This window comes from Zeus faber, assembly GCF_960531495.2.
Source record: "Zeus faber genome assembly, chromosome: 9".
NCBI lineage: Eukaryota > Metazoa > Chordata > Actinopteri > Zeiformes > Zeidae > Zeus > Zeus faber.
This window is the reverse complement of record NC_137197.1, coordinates 4,045,013-4,072,514: the sequence shown is the minus strand read 5'-3', so window position 1 is coordinate 4,072,514 and position 27,502 is coordinate 4,045,013. Positions and strand designations below refer to the sequence as shown.

At 50.2% G+C, this 27,502-nt stretch overlaps 1 protein-coding gene across 2 annotated transcripts in view; it reads right to left on the bottom strand.

The window, feature by feature from the left end:
• Positions 1-1,133: 1,133 nt before the first annotated feature.
• Positions 1,134-27,502, bottom strand: part of tenm4 (teneurin transmembrane protein 4) — a gene marked incomplete at its 5' end in the record, with an annotated part of 153,900 nt that continues 127,531 nt past the window's right edge. For both annotated transcript variants that reach the window (XM_080006450.1, XM_080006451.1), the window contains 6 exons: positions 1,134-2,518; positions 6,970-7,112; positions 10,497-12,111; positions 13,543-13,839; positions 19,708-19,943; positions 24,390-24,562. In XM_080006450.1, the coding sequence (XP_079862576.1) occupies positions 1,760-2,518; positions 6,970-7,112; positions 10,497-12,111; positions 13,543-13,839; positions 19,708-19,943; positions 24,390-24,562 (3,223 nt within the window). In that variant the 3' untranslated portion in view covers positions 1,134-1,759. The remainder of the gene's footprint in view (positions 2,519-6,969; positions 7,113-10,496; positions 12,112-13,542; positions 13,840-19,707; positions 19,944-24,389; positions 24,563-27,502) is intronic.

Below are 27,502 nucleotides of genomic sequence, written 5' to 3'. Positions count from 1 at the left end.
AGCAAATCAACGACACCATCAGCAAAACAGCAACGACTCATTCCACGTTGTATTTTTCAGCTTATGACATTTTCACAAAATTAAAAGGTAAATCGCCCTCCGGGGGGCGGGGTCCTGGGGGGGCGGGGCATATGGGAAACGAGGAAACGCGTTGACGCTGATCATGTCCAAAAGGATTCACATCCCAGGCCTGCGTGCCTGACCTTTAAGATGCAGCGGAAAACTGGTTCCCTTGCCCCCTACTGGTGGTCCGGTCCACTCCTGACACGCCCCACCCCTCCCCCCGCCACAGCCTGGTGGTCCGGACCATTCTAGATCCCCGGCCGCACCTCAGGGCAAAGGCATTTCACATTTTTTTTAACCCAAACGCCAGATTCCAGCGCGGCGTTCATCCGTCTGCACCACAGACGCAACTTCACCTTCACCTTCACCTTCAGCTTCACCTTCAGCTTCGCTCATTTAAATCCTTTTTTGCCATCTCCGTGTGCTCACATTTTATTGTAGAACAAACTTATTGGAGATATTAGAGAGATATTACACACTGTCATTTGACGGTGATTGGGATCGCGGCGGACCGGTGGAACGCTGTTGCTCCAACGGGAAAATGCGATAATTTGGATGAACTAAAACAACAAACAAAAAAAAAAAAAACAACAAATTTATTTCATGTGTGGAAACACCCTTAAGTTTTGTTCAAGTACAACAATCAACAATAAAAGGGACAATAGTTCACATTTCTTTTTTTTTCTTCAAAAATTCACATTTGTTATACTGTTATTTCATATATCTATTTATAAAATGAAACTAAAGGTAATTCAAAACCATTCCCATAAAATACCTTTTGTTTTGCTCGTTTGTTTAACACAGACATGGCTCTGAGCGGCCGGACGCAGTCGCAAGAAGAGGAAACAGAAGACGTCTCATTGTTTCCTGTTTTTTTTTTTTTTTTTTTTTTTTTTATCTTCTTCTCAGGAGCAGATCCCTGTCCCGAACCGCCGCCGGACGGAACGCAACGTCAGACCTCACGTCCCATTGTTGGCTTTACTTTACAATTTCATGTTTAGAAAGAAATTTGAATGAATTTGCAGTTCACGAAGCAAAGGCATCGACGCGCAGCCGGCGTGGAGTCCAAATAAGCAGCGAGCCTTCAAAGTAAAAAAAAAACAAAACACTGAAAGGATAAAACAAAACACGAGACATCACGCGCGGAGGCGCTTTGACGAGTTCAGTTTGGAGAAACGATGACGTGGGCCCGGGGTGATGCCGACAGACATTTCATTCATTGTAAATGGATGAGTTGGGCGATGAGGTTTTCAAGTATAAAGAAGAAGCGGTAGAAAGAGAAGAAATCTCCTTGGCTGAGGCGCTGAAAGGCAGAACGGAGCGAGTTGGAGAATAACAATCTGCTGCAGGATGAAACATAATGCATTATCAATACTCCTCCTCCCGGTCCTTTGAACAGAATCGACCGACGGGGGCGATGGAGATGGGAGTCACAAAATCGGTCACAAAACATGGCAAATTCTCATCTCGTCCTCTAGCAGCCGCACTCGGAGGGCAAAGACTGTTCGTCAGAAGGGGAAGGGCACTCTTCTGTTAATACGATGCAACCGTGTTGCATTCCTACACTTTATCAAAAACCAAGTTGAGTCAAAGAAACCGAACAATCGAACGAAGCAAACAAACAAAAAGTGGTCATGAACGCAACTGTCTTTGGCAACAAGTCCCATGTCCGTCAGCGCTGGCCCCCATGCTCCTGTCACCTCCGGCCCATCTCGCTCTGTCTCATGAAGTGGACGTTGTTCACGCTGTCCGCCAGCTCCGGGTACTGGTCCACGGAGACCACGTAGTAGCCCTCGTAGCCCTGGACCTTCCCCGAGCCCAGCAGCTGCTGCTTTTCCCCTTCGGTCCAGGACCTGGAGCCCTCCTCTCCGTCCCTCAGTCTCTGGCGCTCCCTGGCCCAGGCGTGGGTCACGGCCCTCTGCCGGGCCAGCTCCAGGACGCGGGCCTTCTCCTCGTCTACGCCGCTGCCGTAGCGCGTGTTCAGGCTCAGGGCGCCGTACTGCAGCTGGATGTCGGTGATGCGCCTAGTCCTGCCGTTCAGCACGGCGTTCACCTGCGACACCGTCACGTTGACACCCGTCTCCAGCGTCCGGCGGCCCACCGTCATGCCGATCAGGGCCAGGTCTCCCTCCACCGAGCCCAGCTTGACGAAGTAGTGCGTGTCCATCCCGCCCACGGTGAAGTGCAGCTCCTCCAGGTAGACGGCGTCGTTGAGGACGGCCGCCGTGCGCCGCCCGTCCTCGTTGGCCAGGCTGACGATGTCGGTGCTGATGCGGCCGTCCCGGATGGCGAACTTCACCCCCTTCCCGAAGATGGAGCCGCCGGAGGCGAAGAGCTTCCCGCCCTCCGTCTGGGAGCAGCCGGCGCTCTTGGCTCTGTAGATCTGTCCGAAGCGCTCCAGCTTCATGAAGGCCTTGAGCTGCCGCTGAACCTCGCACTGCACGCCGAGCACCGACTGTGGAGGAAGAGGACGGGGACCGGGTTAGTGGCACCGTCACACAAACACCAAACACATCGACGTAGAACTCTACCCTACATCCATCTGCTCTCCAGAGAAATTCTTTATTTGGAGCTGCTATGACACCTCCTTAGGTCTCTCTCTCTCTCTCTCTCTCTCTCTCTCTCTCTCTCTCTCTCCCACCGTGATGACAGTCTGTGTGTGAATACACAGCGGGACACTGTGTTTTGGAGTTGTAATGCGGATCCGAAAAAAGTGGTAGAAAAACAACAGCGAGAGAATAGCAGCACTTCACTACCGCTTCAAACATGTCAAACCCGCAGCTCTTGGCTCACAAACATAAGCCATTCTTTCTCATGATGCGATGACGTGACTGAATGGCGGTTGATTTATCGCTTTTTCGCGGGTGTCTCCCTGTCCCCCCTCTCCCCCGCAAAGCCAAGGCTTTAAAGGTTTGTGGACAAACGAGCGCAGCCGCGGGCCCCGATCGACGACAACAAACGTATTTAAAAACTCATTTGGAGGAAGTGATATTAAACCGCTTCCTGGAGGGTGGGTTGGGGCGAGGGTCGGGTTACGCTCCCCGTTTGGGGCGCTTGGCAAAGCCTCGAAGGAAGGGGAGATAAAGAAATAAAAAATAATTTAGCCGTGTCGAAAAAGCCTCACATGAATCACACAGTCATGTTATACACATCAACCTCTTCAGTTCAGTGATTTTTTTTTTTTTGGCTGTTGGCGAATAACAAGCGGTGGATGTGTGACGGTGGCGGCAGAGGAGGAGGTGCGTGTCAGCGGAGGATCATCACGCTGATCGGTTATGACACGCGTGATATTTTTAAAATGGGTGAAATCTCCTTCCTGACAGCCACACTGGGCCAAATATATATAAACATCTCCCAGGAATCGGTTGGTCCGTGCTTTATCTGGTTCCTCAAGGCCACGGGGAGCTCTGGCTGGAGAGCGAGTTCCCCGGGGCCAAATTAATCCCGCGTCCTAATGGTAGACGACATGAGGGGCTCCTCGGGAGAAGAAAGGAAGCCGGCGTCAGAAGGGGGGGGGGTGGCGGCGGTGACGCGGGGCGGGGGGGCCGATGCAGCCCGGAGACGCACCCGCACGCAGAGACGCGCAAAAAAAAACAAAAACCTCCACCACCGGCGCCGGCGTCGGCGCCACATCCCTGCCGAGAGCCTCCCCAGGATGGTCTGTCAAGCCGCCCCGTGCCGCCTCCCAACGACAGCTTCCAACCCCCCTCCGCCAACATCTGATGGGCTGGCGGCGAAACACATCGGCCGATTTCACGTACACCCGGCTCCATGTGACACCGAGCCCCGGGGGGGGGTCCACAGCTGTGGTGCCCAACCCAGCAGGGGAGCCTCCCTCCCTCCGCTCGCCCCCAGGGAACCTTCACACCACCACATGCCATGTTCCTTTACCGTGCCGGGTCAGCGGGCCCCAGGCGGGGGCGGGGGATGGCTGGGTGGTGGCTGTGTGGTGGCAGGGGTGGTGGCCCCGTCCCGCCCGGGGAGCGTCCCGGGCGGGACGGGGTGCACGGCGGGGGGGCTCGGTGGGGCTAATCCAGTATGCAGCTAATACGGAGACGAAACGGAGATACATGCTATAGTCTCACGAGACACATCATATATAGAAACCTGGGACATACAGATAAACAACAAATTATGGCCAAAATTCGTGGGACGTCTTTTTGGCAACAAATTTAACAATCGAATCACATGATTGATATGTGTCTGTCAATGTCTTTGTATTTTCAAAATGTATTTGTAGATTCCACACCTGAGGACAGTGTTTATTCAAACAGGTTGTTTTCAGGTCAACAAATTACCATGTCTAAACTTGTGAAATATGCTTTCCTCCAGTCAATACCCGATTCTACTTGTAGCAAGACTTAAGAAAATAAATGTGGTATCATAAGTTGAGGAGGCTCCAGGTTAGGGTTAGGGTTAGGCTTCGCTCCTTTGAGCCGTGGAACCAAAGTTATTAACGAGGAGGAACTTCAGCGAAGTGAGAGGGTTAAGTCCTCACCGCCGGGCAGCTGGAGTCCGGCGCCCGGGGAGCGTGAGGCGGGGGACCCACGGAGCCGCTTCCAATCCGGGATCGAAGAAATAATGATTTGGCTTGGTGGCTTTATTTATACTCCAAGGACATTTACGTTTAACTGCGCGTAAGTCCGCGCCGAAAGTCGACTTCTTCGGTGGTGTTGGTCCACACATCATTGCTCTTTGTTTGAAAACGTGCCTTGGACGCTGGGAACAAACTCATTACCGGTACGTCGAAGCTTTCCTTATATATTACCTGCTGTTAATTCTCCAGGGGTGGGAAGAAGAAGAAAAAAGGCAACTTTACGAACCAAGAAAGCTGAACATCCAGGCTTATGATGCTATTTAAAGCCTCAATACGAGATTCTGTAGGAGCTGGGCCCCATCACGGATGTTCCTGAATGTAAACTTGATGGGTTTGCTGCGTGAATAGAAAAATAAGCTTACAATGCTATCATTACTCAGTGAGCCCTACTTTTATCTAATGCTTCATTGCAAAGTAAAATTATATACATATATATATTTATATATACAGTATATATATATTGTAGCCTGGAAACAGAACTCATTACATCCTCTTTTGTGCACACACAGAGCTTTGACTTTCTGCTTTTTGGCTTTTGTTTACTGCAAGGTGAATCGCTGGCACATTTAAACACTGGACATTCCATCAAATGATAAAGGCATTTGGCGAAAAAGGCCTTTATCCTTTTGAAACTGAGGGAGATGGGACGTGGGGCTCAAGCAGATTGCGTTTTATTTGCGTCATGTCGTCCCACACTTGCAATACCTTATGCAGGCACATTGAAAATAAATAGCAAATCTTCAAAACCAGCCCATGAACTGGAGTCATACTGACTTTCAATGGGATTCTTCCTCGGCTGCATCCCTTTGTAGGATGCATAGCAGGTGGACTGGGAGAGTCCCAGTGGAGTGGGAAGCACGTAGTGCATGAGGCGGTTTCTGGGGACTGAAAGCGACGCTCCTTCAGAGAGGAGGACAGATCTGGGTTCTACGCTTATCCAGCTCCACAGCTGACTTACTACAAAAAGGAAAAACAGCATCTTGACATTCAAAAAGAGTTTTCCCACATAACTGCCCACGACCGGCTGTAGTGCCTCATGAAATAGTCTATTGACCTTGCTTTAATGAATCTTTCAATGCATCGAAAGACAAGTGAATACCAGTGAATATCCGCACACTTTTCAAATTGCTATATTATTATACTTACACAATTTGCAGTCTTCATTCTTCACAAATCCAACTCGAATCAATATTCTTTCAGATTGCTGTTGGGTTTCTGTTTTTTTTTTTTTTTTTGCACTTTCTTTCAAGTGTTTGGGAGTCTGAGACCTGAGCAAAGGTGGTTTCATTTAACACGTTCAGGTTTTTTTTTAGAATTCCAAATGGGACAGATCTCCTCTTAATGGCCTTAAGAAAGGCTATCGTGTTAAGGTAACGGCCTGGGTGTCACTCGACATGCCACCGACCCTCCTAATGTGTGGCATTTGCTCGCTGTAACCAAAGCCAAGACAACAACTGCAGCCTGTTCAATAATTCAGGTGAGATGGAGGCGACTTGAAAGGGCTGATAGAGGTGGGAACCAGAGCATGTCTGCTGCCTCTCAGACTCTGGCTAAGGGTGGAAGAGTGAGATGAAATCAATGGCCAGTGGTGGAGGGAATGGAGAGGGAATTTCCCTAATGGCAGGACAATTACAAGAGCTGTTTAGCCCCTTTTCCCCCAAGATGAGGGCAAGGACCAAAGACCTGGCTCATCGCTCCGTGGTCTGGCAGCTCCTTGGAGAGTCTGGCCACTCAGAGCAAGTCTATTTTCAAACGATGTTGGAATGGACGGGTAAGCTAACGTGGGGAGAGGATGATGTGATGGCGTTCGATACCCCATCCCCATTTTCAGCATGTTGATGGCTTCTCCCAATACCATCGTCGGGATCTAAAGTATTGCTGGTTTTCTATCTTACCGGTGAGTTCACTGAATTGAATTCTTACTGGAATGGAAACAGAGGTACTTTGGGTCACGAGGACCGGAGTTGACCTGCAGCCTTCTTTGAGAGACATCCCTGTTCTCAGTGTGACATCAATACATCATGGACACATGGAAGAATGGAAGCGGGGAGTGTGTAGAAATCTGGAACTATACTGGGAGGGGGGATCATCCAACTATACCTGTACGGCCGAAAAAACCGCCGGGCAACACCAAACACCACCTTCCATTTCGGGCAAGACAGGTTTAATCAGATGGCAGGCTGTAGATCAATATGCTGAAACTGTCCTAGTGTGTAGTATGAGCACCCTCTCAAAGAATATTAAGACTAAATGAAGCTGTTCAAGAGGACGATGGGCTTTGTTGACAAGCTGGGTGTGGACTGGCTCACCTTGGTGCTGTCCCACTCCTGCATCTTGATTTGCGTGCGCACCATCTCGTACGACGGCTCCATGGCGTCCGTCCTCGGCTTGCGGTACCCGGGGATGACGTTGTACAGCTGGAAGCCGAAGGTCACCAGCCAGCTGTTCACATCTGCGGAGGAGGGAACGGCGGTTAAACAGGGCGGGCGGGCGCGACGCTCAGGGAGATGAAACGGCACAATCACTGATCAGGCTCTAACGCCCGGTCAAGTGGCTGTCGCCTTTGAGCGCTCTCCACTCGGCTTAAACACTCGATTTGCTCCTCAAGAACCCGACAAGCTTTGATTGGCTCTCGAGATAGTGGCAGCTCGTAAGACGCGCCACAGGCGTTAGACCAACGACGCCCAGCTGCGCCCCAGTCACGTCGCTGACACCTGAGGGCTGCCATCATTATCACGCAGTTAATCAGCTTCATCTTGTCTTGGGAAGTTTTTACAGTGTGCAGAGCGGGATCTTCGGCGCCGACTCCTGACGGATGACGGGCAGGCGACCTGCATCAGACGCAGCGCAGTTTCCACTCCACGGGAGACAAAGGCACAGCCTGGTCTCACACTCACCCATTCAAACACCGATGGCGGCAGCAGCCAGAGCAGAGCCGGACATGCGGTGTTGTCATTCTAGCTTATGCCGTCGGTAATTCTGGAACCATAAGCGCTTGTCATTTTTCATATCCTCCAGCAGCGACCGGGCGAATCCAACCTTCTTGACTTTCGGCCTTTACGACAAAATTGTCATTGCAGAATGACACATGGGGGTAAGCGAGTCGCAGCCTGGCCTGTCGCCGTGCAGTGGCACCCGGACAAAGCTTTTTTTTTTGTAAAGCACAAATTTGTTTGAGGACGATGAATGGGCCGTGGCGATTTAGTGAAAGAAAAAATAAATGTCAGCACCATCAATCATAATTGAGGCAGACCCACTCTGGTATATCTAACAGACTGATTAGCATTCAAATGCCAGTCAAGCCGCTAATGGTTGGACCGCGGGGCTGAACGGCGCTCTGTCGGCTGGCGGCCAAATGGAACCGCTTTGTTTAAGCCAGCGGTGGAGTCTGGAGTTCACCTGAACAACACAAAAGCCTTTCAATGTCACGTCCAGGATGAGAATGGCTGGTAAAAGTGAAACAGTTGTTGTTCCATCGGGAGGTAACGCCTGGTTGTTAGACTATGATAAATTGGATAATAATTTATTTGCCACCGTGTTATGAATACACAAAACTAACAAGCAAATCATTCATTGTTTTTTGGATGGATTTCTGAAGGGCTGATTATCTTCCTGCCCAATGTTTCATATTGTTTTGATCGTTAGCTGTCACCAGGACACTTCTAGTTTGTTTAATTTACTTAAACAAACGTAGACGTAGACATTTAGCAGAAATTCAATTACTACAACGGGAGCAGTTAATTACAAATATCTATTATTATGTCAAGTACTTCATTAATGTTATTTAATTCAGCATGGAGTAAAAGGATGATGTGTGAAATATTTCCTTCGACTCTACCTCTACTCTACTTCTACTCAACTCAACTCAACTCTATTCAATTCTACTCTACTCTGCTCTACCTCTACTCAACTCTGTTCAATTCTACTCTACTCTACCTCTACTCAGTTCAATTCTACTCTACCTCTACTCAACTCTATTCTATTCCACACTACCTTGACTCTACTCAACTCTTTTCTGCGCTACCTCTACTTTACCTGTACTTCTACTCTACCGCTACTCAATTCTACTCTATTCTACCTCTACCTGTACTTTTACTCTACCTCTATTCTTCTCAACCTCTACTCAACATCTACTCTACTCTACAATATTCTACCTCTACATCTACTCTACTCTATTCTACTCTACCTCTACTCTACAATATTCTATCTCTACTCTACCTCTACATCTACTCTACTCTATTCTACTCCACCTCTACTCTACAATATTCTACCCTACTCTATCTGTACTTTACCCCTTAGTGTACAGCACTACTCTATCTCTACTCTATTCTACTCTACACTACCTCTACCCAACCTCTACTCTACTCTACAATACATACTCTACCTCTACTCTACAATATTCTACCCTACTCTACACTACTCTATCTCTACTTTACCCCTTAGAGTAGAGCACTACTCTATTGCTACTACTACACTACCTCTACCCAACCTCTACCTCTACTCTACAATACATACTTTACCGCTACTCTACACTACTTGACCTTTACTCTACTCTATCTTACACTACCTCTGCTCTACTTCTACTTTACTCTGCCTCCCTTTACTCTCCTCTACCTCTACCCCATTCCACTCTACCTTAGCTCTACTTCTACTACTACTACTACTACTACTAGTACTACTACTACTACTACTACTACTAGTACTACTCTGTAGGGAACTGATGAGGGAATCCACTCTTATCAACACCTTGACAAATGATATGATGGTTAAATATGATATGATTTGACTGTTTAATGTCCACGGACATCAAGACATAGTGGACATTAAATTGAATCCATCATTTGACATCTACCTATTTATTTTCCACAGGTGTCAATATGTGACGTCGATAAAAAGGGACGACGTATTGGAAACGGTGCACTGAGGATCCTTCACGGTGCTGTCTGGCATCCGTCCACAAAGGTGGATACCACAGCCCCCACGCCGGGGCCCGCACGGCTCCACCCTGCTCTGCTCCTCCGCCATTTACTTCCCTGGGCACCGCAAAGCCGCGCACAGCCAAGGGATATTTCTGGGAAGGGCCCTCGGTGTTCCACAACACAGGGCGCTTTGCTCTACGCCATGGTTTGCTTTGAATGCTCTCAGAGTGATAGCCATCGGACACGCGCACGCACGCACGCACGCACGCACACACACACACACACACACACACACACACACACTCACACGCAAGAGCAGTGGAGAGTGCGAGTGGAGAGCTTGAGAAAAACAACCTCAATCTCCCAGCGAGAAAACCCTTAAAAATATTTCTCTTGCACTGCCGCACAGTGCTTTTCAATTTCGTGTTGGCAGGATCTACTTCTGTCTGTGGTTTGTTATTTTGAATAAAAATGTACCGGGTTTGTAAAATAAAACATGTATTACCGTTGATTATTCGGAATTGTTTGCAGCACTCCCAGTTCCCACTGTCTAGAACAGATGATGTGTGATGCTGTTCAGGGACCCTGTCATAATAGCTGCCATCCCCACCTCGCACCCCACATGACTCCACGTGAGATTTTAGCAAAACAAAACAAGTAATAAACTCCCACCACATCTGTTGACATTACAATTACCACACGGCCATTAAAAATCACTTCAGGGCAGTGAACATTTGAAATAGTTGTAGTTACCAAGGGCATTTCTGTCCTGTTAGGGTTGAAACTTAACTTGTTGTAGTACTTGGAACTGCTTCTGTACTTGTTTGACAGCATCCCAAAATGCACATTAGGGTTGTTTTCTGCCCATCTACCTGAAAAACTGTATGTGATTCAATACAACAACAAGCGTGACGTACCTGTCATGTAGCACTTAATCTCCTCGTTGTTGCTCAGGGGGTTGTTGTTCTTGAACATGTACAGGTTGAAGGGCACGATGTGGTTGCTGTTGAGGCGGCTCCACACCTCGTGGTCGGGCGTGGTCCAGCGGCCCGCGAGGACGTCGTAGTCTCTCCGGCCCATGTGGACCAGTCTGCTGAGGGGCTCGTAAAGGCCCCCCTGGTAGCCCACTATGAGCTGGAAGCTGGGGTTGGTGTCCAGGTAGACCTCCCCGAACGCCGTGTGCAGGATCTGCTTGATCATGATTCCCGAGCCGCTGAAGACGGCCAGCGGGGTGCCGATGTTGTCGCAGGCCACGTAGAACTCGTCCCCGCTGCTCAACTCCATGGCGAACAGATGACCCTGCAGGTCGTAGTACAGCGACGTGATCTCCGAGCTGGAGTGGTTGTACATGTGAGTGACGCGAGTGGGGCCGGACAGGTCGGCGTAGAAGTACTGCAGGTGGTGGCCCACGCTGCTCCTGCTCGATACCCTCCTGCCCAGGCCGTCGTAGCGGTATCTGATGCTCCAGCCACTCGCCTTGTTGTAGACCCTGACCAGCAGCCCGGCCGAGTTGTACTCGAAGCGGTCGTTCCCCCTCCGCTTGAGGAAGCCGTCCTCGTCCATCCTGTACTGGACCTCGCCCAGGTGAGTGATGTGGTCTCTGTTGTCGTAGCGCAGCGGCGTCAGGCGAGCGCTGTTCCCGGGGCTGAGGAGGTGGAGGTTGCCATTGAGGTCGTAGCTGTACCTCCAGAGGGGCTTGTCGTTGATGGACACCACCTGGAGTTGACCATCGGCGTCGTACTCGTACGTGTAGCGCGTGGTGTTGGCGTAAGGCCCCACCTTCAGCTCCTTGGCCACGACGCGGCCCATATTGTCGTACTGCACCATCATCCAGTACATAAGCGAGCGGAAGATCTCGTATTGGACTTCCTTCACTCGGCCGTAAGCGTCGAAGTGCTTGGTGTGGGTCATGACCGCTGTGGTGATGATTTGGTTGATGTCATAGTAGATGACCCCAAATTTGCCAAACTGCTCCGTTTTGCCCGACACATCATCGTAGCGATACAGGTCGATGGGCAGCGGCGTTTCATTGATGACGGCCTGCATACTGGTGACCCGGAAGCTGTTGTCGTAGACGTAGTCGAACCTGGCGTTGACCATGCCTTCCTCGCTGAAGCGGAAGATCTGCCTGTCGATGAGCGGCCCGATCTGGCGGTAGCGGATGGTGCAGGTGAAGCCCTCGCTCTGCAGGTTCACCGTCTTCAGCATGCCGGACACCTCGTCGTAGGAGAAGGCGATGCGCGCGGTGTCGTAGAGGATCTCCAGCAGCTTGGCCAGTTTACCGTATTTGTAGATGATCCTGCGTCCCGTGCCCAGGTAGCTAGTCTGCAGCAGCTGGCCGTCCTCGCTGTAGTCCTGGAGCACAGAGGCGTTACCCTCCGGGGGGCGGTAGGTGTTGCGGTAGTAGCCAATGGAGCGGGTGGTTTCCAGGGTCTGCCGGGCCACGTTGGGCATGGTCACAGAGGAGAGGCGGTCATTTTTATCAAACTCAAAGATGTACTGCCTTTGGCTGTAGAGCAGAAGCACCATGGACTGCAAAGAGAAAATGTAAATGGTTCAGATTTGGTCCAAATTCAATGCAGAATAGAAACTCTGTTCAGTTAAAACATGTGAAGTTGTTTGGACTGCTTGGCTTCTGTGTTTCATAGTACATCAATAGCACAAGAGCCAAGGAGGATCGTCTTAAATGAAATTACGTGTCTTCAAAAATAGCAATTACACAGCTAAGTCATTTCCATAAATTCAAACATAATATTTAGAAGCTCTGCATTAGTTAATGAGTTTCTTCTGTTACCCACAAAGAGTGCAATGCGGAAATAAGTGGAACTGCTATCGACAATCGTACAATAGACGATGTTGGCCCGAAAATTGTCAAATAAAATGCCAAATCACGCATCATGCACATCTCAGGCACACCAAACGCAATTTACATAAAAAACAAAGCTGTTGGTATTCCTCTCACATTGAGATGTCCCTAAGATATCGTTTCATTAACATGCAGCTTCTTGTTTGTTTACAGGATCTTTTGATCTAAGCCGCCGGAGTGTGTTCAATTTTACACAACAGGAGCAAACGGCAGCTCGCCCAAAGCAAAGCAACTTATTTGACAAATAATCTTCTTTAAATCATCTGTGAAGCCGCCACCTCAGCACTTAGAGATGGCTGAAGAGTCTGAATAGACAAATAACGGGGTTGCCGACTATTCATTACCAATGGTTCGGCCAAGACATTCATCCATTTTCTCTGGAAATCTTTGCTGTAATTAGTGAGTTTGAAGTGATGTTATACCTGGCTCTACTCAGAGGAGCTTTTGAGAAATGTTCTGTGGACGTCAAACACAACTAAAAGATTTAAAGTTTGAATTCCAGCCTCAGGTGTCCTTCCCAAGGCTGTTTTAAAGGAGATGTGTTTTACAGTTTCCGTCACACAATATTTTTCCAAGGTCTTCAGTTACTTTCTCACCCTCCAGTTCCATTTTTCCTGATTCACTGGAAAGTGCAAACAGGGTCCAACAGCCTCAACCTGCAGCCACTGCAGCTGCTTTACATGTTAAGACTGGATTCACGACTTCAATTGATTCTAAGTTTCTATCTGTCTGTCTGTCCGTTCGTCCATCTATCTATCTATCTGTCTGTCTATCTATCTATCTATCTATCTATCTGTCTATCTATCTATCTACCTCTATCTGTCTGTCTGTCAATATCTGTCTGTCTGTCTGTCTGTCTGTCTATCTATCTATCTATCTATCTATCTATCTATCTATCTATCTATCCATCTATCTATCTCTATGTATGTCTGTCTGTCTATCTGCCTGCCTGCCTGCCTGCCTGTCTGCCTGCCTGTCTGTCTGTCTGTCTGTCTGTCTGTCTGTCTGTCTGTCTATCAGACAACAAAATTGTAATTATAATATAAACAGTTGAAAAGTGAAAGGAGCACATGGACAGTCCTTTGGGACTAAATGACCTTTTCCAGGTAAGTGTAGCTCCAGGACTTTCCGTCCGCAAAGATCTGGGAGGAGATCCTGCCGTTGTGGTCGTACTCCATGCGCACCGACATGGTTCCCCGCTGGATGCCGGCCACGTGGCCCCCGGGGGAGTAGGTGACGTTGACGCCGTTGAGGCGGCTGCTCGGCGCCCACAGCGTGGGCCGGCCCGCGTGGTCGTAGTGGATCCTCAGCGTGAACTTGCGGTGGTCGTCGTAGACCTTCTCCGTCCTGGTGATGCGGTCGAAGTCCAAGGACAGGAGGTTCCTGTTGTGAACCTGGAGGACCCAAAAGCAGGAAGCCTCGAGGTTAAAACAACATGTCGGAGACGACCAGAGCAAGGTTCCATTTCCCCGTCGGGTGAGATCAAGCGACTTTTCAAATTTTCTTAAAACTAGGAAAAAGTCTTAAAACATTGTTTTAAGAGACTGATTGTGAGACTGCCTCTGTCTTTACAAAGTTAATTCATTCATTGAAGAAATTCCAGGTACAGTGGCAGCTCGACTTACGAGTGTAATTGGTTCTGTAAGAACGGTCGTGTGTTAAAACAGTCGTAGGGCGAAGCAATTTTTCCCCTATGAATGATGACATCATGAAGGGTGAAAAGAAACAAAACACACAAACACAGTAAATATGAAAAAAATATCCATAAGCCACCAACTACGTGCACACACCAAGTAGGTCGCCCGCTGACTGACTGCTGACTGACTGCTGACTGACTGACTGCTGACTGACTGCTGACTGACTGCTGACTGACTGCTGACTGACCGCTGACTGACTGCTGACTGGCTGCTGACTGGCTGCTGACTGACTGACTGCTGACTGACTGCTGACTGGCTGCTGACTGACTGCTGACTGACCGCTGACTGACTGCTGACTGGCTGCTGACTGACTGCTGACTGACCGCTGACTGACTGCTGACTGGCTGCTGACTGGCTGCTGACTGACTGACTGCTGACTGACTGCTGACTGGCTGCTGACTGACTGCTGACTGACCGCTGACTGACTGCTGACTGGCTGCTGACTGGCTGCTGACTGACTGCTGACTGGCTGCTGACTGGCTGCTGACTGACTAATGACTGGCTGCTGACTGACTGCTGACTGGCTGCTGACTGGCTGCTGACTGACTAATGACTGGCTGCTGACTGACTAATGACTGGCTGCTGACTGACTGCTGACTGGCTGCTGACTGGCTGCTGACTGGCTGCTGACTGGCTGCTGACTGACTAATGACTGGCTGCTGACTGGCCGCCGACGCGCCAACTGCAAATTTCCACACTTGTACCTTGGAGCAGCCGGCTGCTGGTGTCTTGGATGAGTGGGAAGTAGATGCGGTCGTAAGTCCAGGTACCACTGTATCAGCTTTTATCTTTCGTAAATAAGATTAAAGACATTTTCTCACCTGAATAATCACTTTCCCCAAATTCTAGACTGGTCAATTCGTAAAAAAAAAAAAAAAGGAAAAAGGAAAAGATGGATTTATTAATTTTCTGGATGTTCTTGCTTGTACGGATTACTTAAAAAACATTTTTTTTTTTACAGTTTCTCTGATCAGGCCCTCTAATCTTTAAATAGAATATAATCCTAACATTTGTATTTCAATTTTATTTCTTAATCACAGGGGAACTCTAGTGGTACCTTGGGAAGTTAATGAAGTCATGCGACTGTGACAGTGACGATACTTCATGCCTGTTTAAACCTTCACCCCGCTATCGTGGGAGGAAATCTTAGAGGCGCATCGATCCTTAAATTCATTCACAGCGCTTACACAAAAGAATTACCGGCCAACGATGACTCTCATTTTTATTTAGCCATTTCCGTAAATTGGAAAATAGGGGGGGGGGGGGGGCGGAATCAATTCCGCTCCAGCGCGAGGCGACGGACTCAAACGCCGCGGGCATTGTCTGCCAGACACCGCGCAGTCGGCCCCCGTTTCGATTCGGACGGGGGCCCGCCGGCTCTCGGGGAGGGGGCCGGCGGGCCCGCTTCCCCGGGTCCCTGGACGCAGAACGAACATTACTACAACCATTACACCAACACATAACTAACATTACACTATTACTACATTTGTGTATTTTACTGTCATTACGGTAGCTTGGGATGTGCAATTCGGTAGAGATTCACACTCACGCATTTGTAACCGACAAATAAAAGGTATCATTAAAAAGATGGAGCTTCACTTTCAGCCGCGGGAGCACGGACGCCGAGCTCCGACCGGACTTTGATGAGAGTTACGTCCCCGTGGAAGGAGCGCAATGACGAGTCCGACGGGTCTCTGCGGACGCGTCTAGGCACGTTTGGGGAGCGTCGCAAACAACAGCGCTCCTCATCTTTAGTCGCGGGGGAGGAGTCGGCGGCGCCGCGGGGACGAGGTGGAGAGGCCCCCTCGCGTGCGGCAGAGACGCAGGGACCTCCCGCTGCTTGTACCACAGCTCTTCACTGTGCAAATCCCCCTCCGGTTTGGTCACCCGGCGGGCGGGTAAGAAATGGGAAGCTCGGGGCGGAGACGGGGTCTTATCCAGGACAGGGAGGGAAGTCTTCCAACGCCATCTGGCTGATTTATTTTATTTCTTTTTTTTCTTTTTGGAACTTTTGTGGAATAAGTCTCAGACTTTAATTACTCTCCCCCCCCAACAAACCACCAACACACACAGTAACACACAATAACACACACACTAACACACACACTAACACACACACTAACCCACACTAACACACACACTAACACACACACTAACACACACACTAACACACACACCCCTGCCGGCGTGCACGCACAAAAAAAAAACAACCAAAAAAACGATCTGGGCTGCATCTCCATCTCCTTCATTCGGCCGCTGTGATTATCTCCATGGGTTCTCTCCAGGTATGCCAGCACTTGGCCGGGCGCAGTGTTTGGCACGGCATCAGGACGTCTTAAAACAGCCCGAGAGCGTGGTGCTGGAGGAGCTCCAGCACCACGCTGGGTGGTGTGTGTGCGCGCGCGCGCGTGTGTGTGCGGAAGGGACAATTACACCAGAGGCAATTAAGGTCGACGAAACCTAATTGAGGGGATTACTTTACACTGAGGGCAAAAGATTGCGAAAGAGCTCAAGTCCCCTAAAGAGACGGAAGCTATGGAAGCTTTGAAGGAAACATTTTCGTTGTGATGTCGATGGAAAGTTGAGCTAATAAACGATAAAATCCGTGATTTGATCCCTGCCGCATCGTTGGGAAACCGCCGGTCGGGCTCCGTATGTTTCACGTCGCGGCCGTTGGGATTTTGTCGCCTTAGCCGTAACGGCAGGCTCGGAGGCTCCGACATCTGGTCCTAAAAAAAGAGCAGCATCTGTGCAAAGTCTGCGGGCGAAGGAGGGAAGTGATAAATGACGAAGAAAGACGAGGGGGACGGTTGTTACCGTCGCCATTACGGCAACAAGTGGCCGCCGTTTGGGAGGACCCCTGCGGAGCAGCTTGAGGGGCGTCGCCCTGACCGCTCTCCCCAGGGGAGCTCACCCCGCACATTCTCCTCATATAGTCTCCGTTTATCCCCCCCCCCCCCAAAAAAAAAGACCAAATTCATCGGAGGCTGTTCTGACGTGGAGCTAACGAGCACAAACCACAGCACAGTCTGCGGTTTCCAACGACGTGCCGTCATGTAGCAGGAGGTCGAAGGAAGGTAGATGCAGACCATACCACAACCATCCAGAAATGTCGGTTGTTCCTTTAGGGTTTTCCGTTGAAGAGGAACGCGGACATGGAAACGCCGCAAGCAGAGTCTCCTCAAGGGTCCGTTACCGCGTCGGGGAGTGAGAAAAGAAAAAAAAAAAAAAAAAAAAAGTATTTTCTTCCCCGTGTACCTCGTGAACCGCCGAGCAACCCGCGGCGTCAACGGTTCTCCCTCCGTGCGGAATGTCACGGGGAAACAGAGAGGCGTGGCCGCCGGTGTGTCGAAAGCCGTCGGCTGTGGTTCAGTGAAATCCGCATTTCATGGGCAAAACATCCGCCCAGGGAGCTGAAAGGCTGCCGGCGCCAGGGTGAAGCGCCTGTCTTCTGCACACGTTGCGCCGACCTTCATTTTTTACATTTCATTGTCGGGGGGGCTGTTACTGGACCGCCCCGCACCGGGGGAAACGCCGGACCACCTGGGGACGCGGTTCAGCGGAGGTCCGCTCGGCCGGGGGAAGCCGGCGACAGCTCCCCGGAGGACTGCAGCACCCACCCAGCGGAGAACCGTTTTAAATTGGACGCCGCCTCCGTCGGGCCGATCTCAAGGAGATTTGCGGCAAAGCGAGAGAGGGAGTCACAGTTCGGCGGGTCTTCCCGGTTCAATTAAAATGCCCCTCGAGTGAGACACGCCCCCCCCCCCCCGAAAAGGACACCTTCCCGCTTTTTAGTCGTTCCAAAATTCTGCCGAAAGATCGATCCGTTTATCAATCGGCATGAGCGACGAGGGAGCGCTCTGTTTTAACCTAAACCTTGTTTTTCGTTCCGCTGGAGCCCAGCCAAGTGGTGGGAGCCGTAATATCTTGGAGGGAATGGATTTGGCACGCGGGGGAGATTGACCCATAATGGATCGATTCGAAAGACCCTGCCAGTCACTCTCTGCTTGACCCCCAATGATCCAAAAATAAGGCTGAGCTTAAAAAAGTGAGATTGCCTTGAAGGAGACGCTGCCAGGGAAGCGAGCTCCCAGCCGCTCCCATCAGCCCCCTCCTCCACGCTCAGGATCCCGGCTCCGCCAGAGATTCTCCTATTTCATTTACAAACGGCTCCGGCTGACAGCCGGCCCCGTTTCCATGGCGAGGAGCCGTCGTCAAGCACCCCGGCGCTGTAAATCACCGCTCCTCCCCCGGCCGGGGGGAGGGGGGGGGGGTACTGCCAGGCCCCTGGCGGCACGTGTCACCGTGGTGGGCGGAGCAGTCTCTGGCCCATTTCGTTTGGGGGGGCTAACCACGCGCACGCGATCACGTGCACGCCAAGCCAGCGGACGGACGACAAACTGACTGAAATGCAACAGACAGCCCCCCCCCCCCTCCATCTCAATCTCCCCCCGTCCCTCCCCCGTCCCCCCGTCCCGCCGCCACCCACTCACCCAGCCACCCACGTAATATCACTCGACACGCCACTCAAGGTCGCTCGATGACTCTGTTCATTCCCTCCGTTCTCGCCATTACACTGCTCCCATTTCCAATCCCCCCCCCGGGGCCATTGTCTGCAACACACATTAGAGGCTCCGCTTCAAAACGGGGGGTGGGGGGGGGGGGTGGGGGGGGGGGGGGCGTTAAACGAGCAGCCCGCCACAGACAAAGTGGCAGCTCCGTGGCGGTGGCGACGCACCGAGCCCGCCGCGCCGCGACTTAAGCAAAGACACCGCCCCGCTGCGCGGGGAGAGGGGCGGCTCAGAGCGTGGACCACGGCCGGGCGTCATCGACCGGGTGCGGCGCCGAACCCGAACCCAGGGCCGTTCTGTCTTATCCTGAAGTGAGATCTCTCTGTTCTTTTCCACCGTGTGAAGAAAAAAATAAAAATAAATAAAAGAAGAAGAAGAAGAAGAAGAAGAAGACGAAGAAGAAGAAGAAGAAGAAGAAGACGAAGAAGAAGAAGAAGAAAGGGAGTTTCTGTCGCCTTTCCACCGCCGGGTTAACTCTCTGAGGCCGTTCGCCAACTAGGTCATTCAGATTGATTGGTTCTGTTATTGCCTCGACCGAGCTTTGACGGGGGCCCCTGAAATTGAAGATGGCGCTCCTTTATCCCGGACCTTGCCTTTGTTTTCGCCTTTTACCCAGAACCCTGCGCAAGGGCACGTAGGAGTCAAAACGTCGATATCAGGCTGCATTAAAAGGGCCAGAAGGGACGCAACGATGACTCCTTCCTCATCTCGAACAGGCTCTCTGCGCGGTGTGTCGTGTCTGCTCTCATTATTGAAGGCCTTCCTACAGTATCGTATCAAAAGGAAGAATCCCTAAAGAGCTTTGTGCCACCGTATGTCAGGTAACACAAAAACAACAGAATACTTTCTGAATCAGGATTGATGACAGACGGACATTGTGGAACCCACAGTCACTGAGGGGCGGGGCCACACATCCATGTGATAAAGATAAGGTGATATGAGCCGAAATCATCCGGGAGTTCATGCGATGTGCTGACGCAGTTACGGTCCTTACCCTCAGCCGGCGTCCGTACACGGTGACCTGGCCGCGGGCCTGCTCCTTCCGCTGCCTCCACTCCACCAGGTTGAGGCCGTTGTCGATGGCCAGCGTGACGTTCCTCTTGCTGACGGTGGGGTTGACGGTGCCAGCCAGCAGGTGGGGCTCTGTGTGCAGGGAAACCTCCATGCCATTGGCCAGGACCAGCCGCAGGGAGCCGTCCAGGCCGATGTAGTAGCTGTTCCTCACTTGTTCTGAGGAGAGGTACGCAGGACAAAGTGAGTATCACACACGCACACGTATATCCTGTATAATAATAATAACAATAATAACAACAATAATAATAATATGAATAATAATAATAATTGTTATTATTATTTTTCATTATTTTTATTATTATTATTATTAGTAGTAGTAGTATTAGTAGTAGTAGTAGTAGTAGTAGTAGTTGTAGTAGTATAATCATTTCATATACAATAAGACCTTTCATATACAACATACAACTCTGAGGTCCCCAACATGTTTTGAATTTTCTTTGCTGAAAAAACACTAAGATGATGCATTCGAGCCATTCTAACGTGCATGCAATCCACCCTGTGCTAAAAAGGGCTTTTTCCGCGCGTAGAACCATCCTCCTGAGGCCCCGAGTTCTGCGAGCCAATGGGGTGTGAGCATGGCTTCCGGGTTCTCTTGTATTTTAGTCGGTAACTTTCAACTGATTTCACCTCATCAGTCCACCAAAACCTGTTTCTGAACAAATTTGAGGGATAATCAATCCAGTTGCTGAATCATCCGTCATGTTAGATCTACGAGGCCTCATTAAAAAGTTTGCTGTGATTTTTGTCGTCGTGCTCCAAGCCCGTGACACGGACGCACCGCGACTCTCACACGCGAGGACTTTGTTTCGTGTGAACGTCGGAAAAAAAAATTAAATAAATGAATGCATCTGCAATAAAAACACTGTTTTTATTGGTTTTGTTTGGAGAAACGCACAGCGGATGGGATGGAGCAGATGACCATATAAAGACATCCTGCAGAGAGCAGAAAAACCCTTTGGAAACGGTGCGTTCAGAGCGGTCGGAATCCTGAGCGCTTTGTTCACAGCCATTACTTTGTCGTTACTTTACCTCATTATTTGACACTTTGGCCTCGTCTGATACGAACATCCCACATTGGAACATTGTATTTATGACAGAAAATAAGGAAAAGCTAAATAGGTCCCATTTAAAATTTGACATAAATAGAGGACATTTAGATAGCGATAATAATAATAATAATAATAATAATAATAATAAAGAAAAAAAACTATTATTATTATTATTACTATAACTATTATATTATTACTAAATTATTATTGTTGAATTATCCCAAGCAAATTACAGAATATAGATTATTCCAATCTATAAATATTGGTAACTTGGTATTTCAACACGCCAACCGTAATCAAAAATGACGTCCACTTAATGTACGGTATATACTGTATATATATATATATATATATATATATATATATAAATATATATATATGTATATATATAAATATATATATACATACATGCACACATGAAAGTATCAATGTGAAACAGACATACAGTACTGTAATGTATCTGACTTCCAGCGGCGCTCGCGTTGGGTCTACGACAACGGAAATGAATAGCGAGCGGCGTCTCGGCGCTGGTAAAGTAAAGTTTTACAGCTGTCCCGGTCGCCCTGAGGAAGGGGCGGAACGGAAGCTATCAAAGCAGCGAGATCGCCCGTGGCCACAGAGCCGTCAGGGTGAAACACACACGTCCACGCGCGGGGGAGGGGGGATGAATCCCGGGCCCGTCTTCCGCCGCAGGTGACGACGACGCCATGTTCCGGGTCGGGCCCGGTGACTGATGTTTCCGCCCGGCTTCTCCGCAGCATCCATCAGAGAGCCCCCCTCTCCCACGGTGCTCGCCATTAACAACTGCCCAAAAATAATGACTCGTCAGCCGGCGCGTCAATAAGCCGACTTTGTCCGACCGAGAACGGCGACGAAAACCAAAACAAAGGCACGAACAAGTGGAAGGACGATTAAACACACGCACGCCAAATTGCTTGCGGTGAAATGTCAGATGTAAGTGGCCGTGACATTTCGGCTTTTCACATCTTTATGTTTTTCACGGAGCAGACGCCGTTCAGGAAGATGGATTTTTTTGTTTGCTTTATCGAGAGAAGGGCCCGGGGATGCGTTCCGGTGCCGGGAACCAGAGAAACGCCGCCTGGGGGGGGCCCCCCCTCGCCTCCGTCCATCAGACGGACGCCTTCGGGGGGCCAAAGGGCCCTGCGGGGCGGCTGCGCTCTTCAGGGCCAGATCAGCCTCAGAAATACCGCTGAACGGGGACTTTCCTCTCATGGCGGCAGAGAGCCCCGCCCCGTGGGGGTCGACATGAACTCCGTCCTCATCCACACAGAAGCGAACCACGACAGCGGTGGAAAATCCGGCTGCAGAAAGTGAAATCGCACTCGGGGACTTTGAGTCAACAATGTGGATTTGTTGACTTTCCGTTCCTTGTACTTTCTGAACTCGACGTTTTCCTCCTCTGCAAAGAGCAAACCGAGCAGCAGCGCTCGCTCGATAGAAAAAACGAAACAAAAAAAATAAATAATAATAATTAAAAATCCCCGCCACGTTTTTTTTCCCCCTCTCGCAGAGTTACAGAGCCGTGATGCGGGACGGCGCCACGATGCACAGGGAGCGACCGGACGCGTGCCAAGCCGTCAACCGCCCGCGAGTTTACAAAGCGGACAAAGGCGAATTAATGAGCGGCAAGCGGGGGGAGCGGCCTGCCGGGAGCAGATGTCTGGGACAAGGTCACCCGCGCCGGGGTGACCGCCGGTCACGGCGCCGCAGTACGACGCCCGGGTCGGTCCCCCCCCTGCCGCCGCCGCCGCCTCGCAGGGCGCCGTCGACTTAGCGTGCGTGCGGAAGAGAGCTCCTTCAATTCAAATCTTAGCCCCGGGGGGCGGGGCTAGGGGCGGGGTGGAAAGAAAATCTTTACCGTCTCGGGGGGGCGGGGCTCTGAGAGGGGGCTGCAGGGTTCAAAGCGACCAAGCGGTGATCAATGAGGCAGGATATCAGAATGCCAAATAATTCAGGGCGCATCGCAAAGCGCCAGGTCTGAGCGCGACGACCTCATCCTTCCCTGCGTCTGATTGCGGATCCCAAATCTAGAGGCATCTCTCGTGGGGAGGCGGCATTGTTTTATGAATTGGGTTTCAGGACAGGAAATCGATGGGTTTTCATAGGGGTAAGTGGGAGGCGGAGTGCAGCCCCGCGCGGCGGACGAAGAAACAAACAAGCGTCGCTGCAGAGAAGCTGTTATTAACCACACGTCACGCCCGGCCTTCTGACCTTCTTTGAGCGGAGACCCCCACTACCACTTGTGAACATGGGACGAGCTGCAGTTTACAAACCACGGTTATTATGGTCTGGTCTTTCAGTGCTATTTCTTTGCCGCCATATTTAAATGTGCAGGTCCGTTCTCATCATTTTATCTCTATAATTTCATTTCTTCCGTGCTTTGATATAATGTCTTTGAATTGAGCTTCAAGTGTGACATGTGCTCGGGAAATATACTTTCCTTGCATTTCAGACTAAAATATGGATTTATTAGAAAAAGCTTGTGTCTCAGATCATACTTTTTATTGTCATATACTTATCACAACATTACATGGGGCTTTGAATTGATAAGATTCCCTATGATTATCATGATAATCATGAAAGAAAATAAGTAAATGCATTAAATAGCTCACAATTGCTATTAAAATAGTCTCATGTGAAATGCAATGTGTCTATGATATATATATATATATATGTAAATATAAACATATATACAGGTACTCCTCACTTAATGACCTACCTGTTTAACCACTGTTCAGACTTAGGGCCAGCTCTCTGACCAGTCTGTAATGTACACTGTGTACAATACAGTGTACAATACACTATATATATAAACTATATATACTATATACACTACATATACTATATTTACTATATACACTGTATATACTTTATCTACTGTATCTGCTATATAAACTATATATACTATATACACTATATATACTATATTTACTACGTATACTATATAAACTATATACACTATATATACTATATAGACAATATATACTATATACACTATATAAACTTTACTATATATACTATATACACTATATACATTATATATACTATATACACTATATAAACTATATACACTATATATACTGGCTACACTGAATATACCAGCCACGCCCCCTTAAAGTGAAATAACACAGGTCGTCCCTTATCGACCAATTTACTAAACGACCTGGTGCTAGGAACGGTACTCTGTCGTTAGGTGAGAAGTACATGTATCAATAAATCTATGTATAGACATAGAGTATATATACATATATATTTATGTTATGTATGTTCTTTTCTCCTTGATTGGCGTGTCCAACAGCACATAAACAAATCCACTAGATGGCACCATAACCAACCAGCTTGGTGTATTCAGATAGTGAATATAGTCCAGTTCTTCGGCCTTGAGTTGAACAAGCGGCCGAGAGCTCGTCAAACGGAAAACAACAAAAAAAGAAATGCAAACAGAAACGCAAACAGCGTCTAAAATAAAACAAAGTTTGACACAGTGAAGCCAAAGTAAAAAGCTGATAATAATATTAAAGCTCAGACTCACCCTGCATGAGCGTGTAGAACGTCCCGGACGCCGACAGGTTGGTAGTGACCGTGATGTCCTCCTTGCTGGAGCCCTCGGCCCGGGTGCGGACGGAGCTGTCCGAGTCCGTGCGGTAGCTGCTCACCCGCCCCGTCGGGTAGGTGACGTTGGTCAGGCGGCCGTAAGCGTCGTACCTGCAACCGCGGGCACAGGGACGTGAGGCGGGAGCCTGGGAAGGAGGCCCCGGGAGCTCAAAAACGGGAGCTGACTGACGGTTAACGGTCGCCACGCAGCCTTCTGCGCTGGGGCGGAAGTACACTGCATGGCGCCGCGGCTACTGAGTGCGCTTATTATCTTAGATTAGTGATATCGCCCGACAGCACGAGGCAGTGCAGGGAATCGGGGCGGTGGCCGGGGGCGAGTCCCGCGAGAGACGCAGCGTCTTCTGCCGGCCGCCATTCAGCCGGCCCCTCGCGCGGCGCCAAGCTGCCAGATTGGCTCATTTTTCTCCCTGAGAGCACAGCGGGCGTGGTGCAATCTGAGATCCTGCAGCTCGTCGGTGTTTCGGAACAAGAGCCGCTGAACATGACTTAGAATGGGGACATTTATTATTTTTTTTTATTATCTGCGCCACAACTACGGATCGGAAAAGGTCTTCATCGATGTTGCAGCCCGACATAATAAAGCCTCTAATAAAAGAGACGGCGGGGGCCAGTTTACGGATATTTCCTGTGAGTGGCCGTCTCAACGTTTTTTTCAATACGGAGCACCGTGGGCAAGGGACGGTCTTGTGGAGATAAACGCTATCTGATCCCAACGGCGGAGCGGGTTCCTCCGCCCCAGGAAATTCTAAACAGCAGAGAACATTTTATCTTGATTGCTCTTGATAGTGCTCCAGTGTTAATCTTATCAACATAACCTTCCTTTGTCAAAAGCCCTGAGCACCTTGTTTTCAGCGAGCCTCTGTCCACATGTCACATGTTCCAAATGTATGTGTTCTTGGATTTGATGCATTGCTTTAATATTATGTACATTATCTTTGTTTCCTGAATAGACTGTGTGGATGTTTTATCCTCTTGATTCTACATTTTTGATCTACATTTCCATACCCTCCGTATCGTGCCACCTCCCGAACGCATTTCTAGAATCCCCCCCGAAGGATGAATAGGGTTCCACCATATCTCATCTTCAACACTCTCAATGAAACGTTTGAAAAGCTGCCGGCTGACTGCCCCCATCATCACTGTTCCCACTGTGTCAGCGAGGAGGGAAAAGAGGGAAGACAGGTCTTCCCGCGCCGCCGCCGCCGCCGCCGCCGCCGCCGCCGCCGCCGCCGCCGCCCTACAAAGCGCCTCCCCGCGCAGAATGCAATCTCATTCTGGGAGCGATGCCGCGGCTCTCTCCGTCTCAATTAGGGCCTGGAGGGCGGAGCGGTTCCTGGGGCTCCGCCGGCCAGACCCTAATGGCTCTGCCCCGCCTCCGGTCCGCCGCCGTTTAGCTTGCATTCTGTGGTCGAGTGGGGCGGCGCGCGGCGGGGAGCGGGCCAGCGGCGGAGGACTTGCGATTTCCCGCCTCCCTGAGATGCCTACCAGTCCATTTAGACGGCACCGCCCCGGCGTCACGCGCTCGCTCCGTGACCTTTCACGCCGGGTTGCGACAATGGGCCCGTCCGCTCTGCATCGGCGTCCCCCCCGCGGTGCGCCCGCCCTCAGCTCCGCCGCATTAATATTACTCACAATCTCATATTTCCGCGTTCCCTTTTCAGCGCCTCGGGGCGCGGCTACGAGTTTGACTGATGATTGCGGAGGAAGGAGAAAAGGAAAGCCCATGGGGACCATGTTGTGGAATTGTTTCAACGCTTGCCCGCGATTGTTTTAACAACCAAAATCAATGTAATATTTTTGATCTATTAATTTAACTGCGTGAGAGAGACGGCGCCGGCAGTGGCGGCTTTTGTGACTAAACAGCAGCGTTTCTGTCTGGCTAATTACAAGGGAGAAGAACAATTAAACGGCCTTCACAAGAATTAATAGATTTACAGTAACCCTCAAGCGCGAGCTCTTATCATCACCACCAAAAACATCGCGGGGTCACCGGAGCATCTGTGCGTTCAGCGAATGCCGGAGCAGACGGGTTTGCCAGGGGTTACGGCGCTCGGGCCGGAGAGCAGATGTCTCCCGCGCTCGGCTCCCCGCCCTTTGTGCTCCCGTTTCTGTATTTGGGCGAAAATGATATTCCGTCTATAGGCTCAGAGACTGAAGCGCAGCATTAATTAATTTGCGGAGGAACGCCAGGAACTTCGGCGCGAGGAGATAAATGGCCGCGCCTTTCTGCTTCCGACGGAGGCAAATTACGGCTCCGACCCCAAGGTGGCGGAATGACCTTCACGGCTAATTATGCGAGAGAGAGTTTTTATTGTGTCTGAATGAACCAGGGACGGGGGGTCGCAGGTAAATATTAAGCGTTATTTGCCGAGAGACAAAACGAGGACAGAGACGGGAAGCGTCTCGTATCTGCCCGAGTGTTTATTCCCTGGATGAATCATCCATTTGAACAGTCAGATGCTTTTTTGAAAAGGCGAATGGAACGATGTGGGCCTCGGGATTCATTTAGGAATTGAAGGAACAAATCCCCCTGCCGCACTCGGGCCTCCCGCGCGTCGCCTCGGGACCGAAGACGTCAAGTTGAAGAAGCGGAAGCAGGGAGCCTGGACTCCTCACCCCGCGTCCGCCTCCAACCGAAAAGTCCAGCTACGGCAGCATCCACCCTCTGGGGCCTCCTCCCACCCCATCTCCCGTTGTAGCATCCGAGGCGCGACTCAAAGGGTCCACTGCCGTGTCCAGTACGCGTATCCTACTACAGCCACCCTCTTTTCTGGCGGCCCCTAATAGAGAGTGGTTCGCTCCAGCGCTGAGGGAACACCTGCTTCCCTCACGGAAAATTCAAAGGGAATACAAATTCAAAAGACTTTCAAGCACCCGTCGGGTTTCGGCGACTCACTCCGCCTTCACCGGATCTCTAGGCATGACCGCCTCGGTGTGGTTGTTACTGTATCGTCTGTTTCCTTCCCCCCTCTCGGGTGACAACCAACTCAAACAGGGGTCGACCAACGTCTGCTCCCATTAAACAGAGCA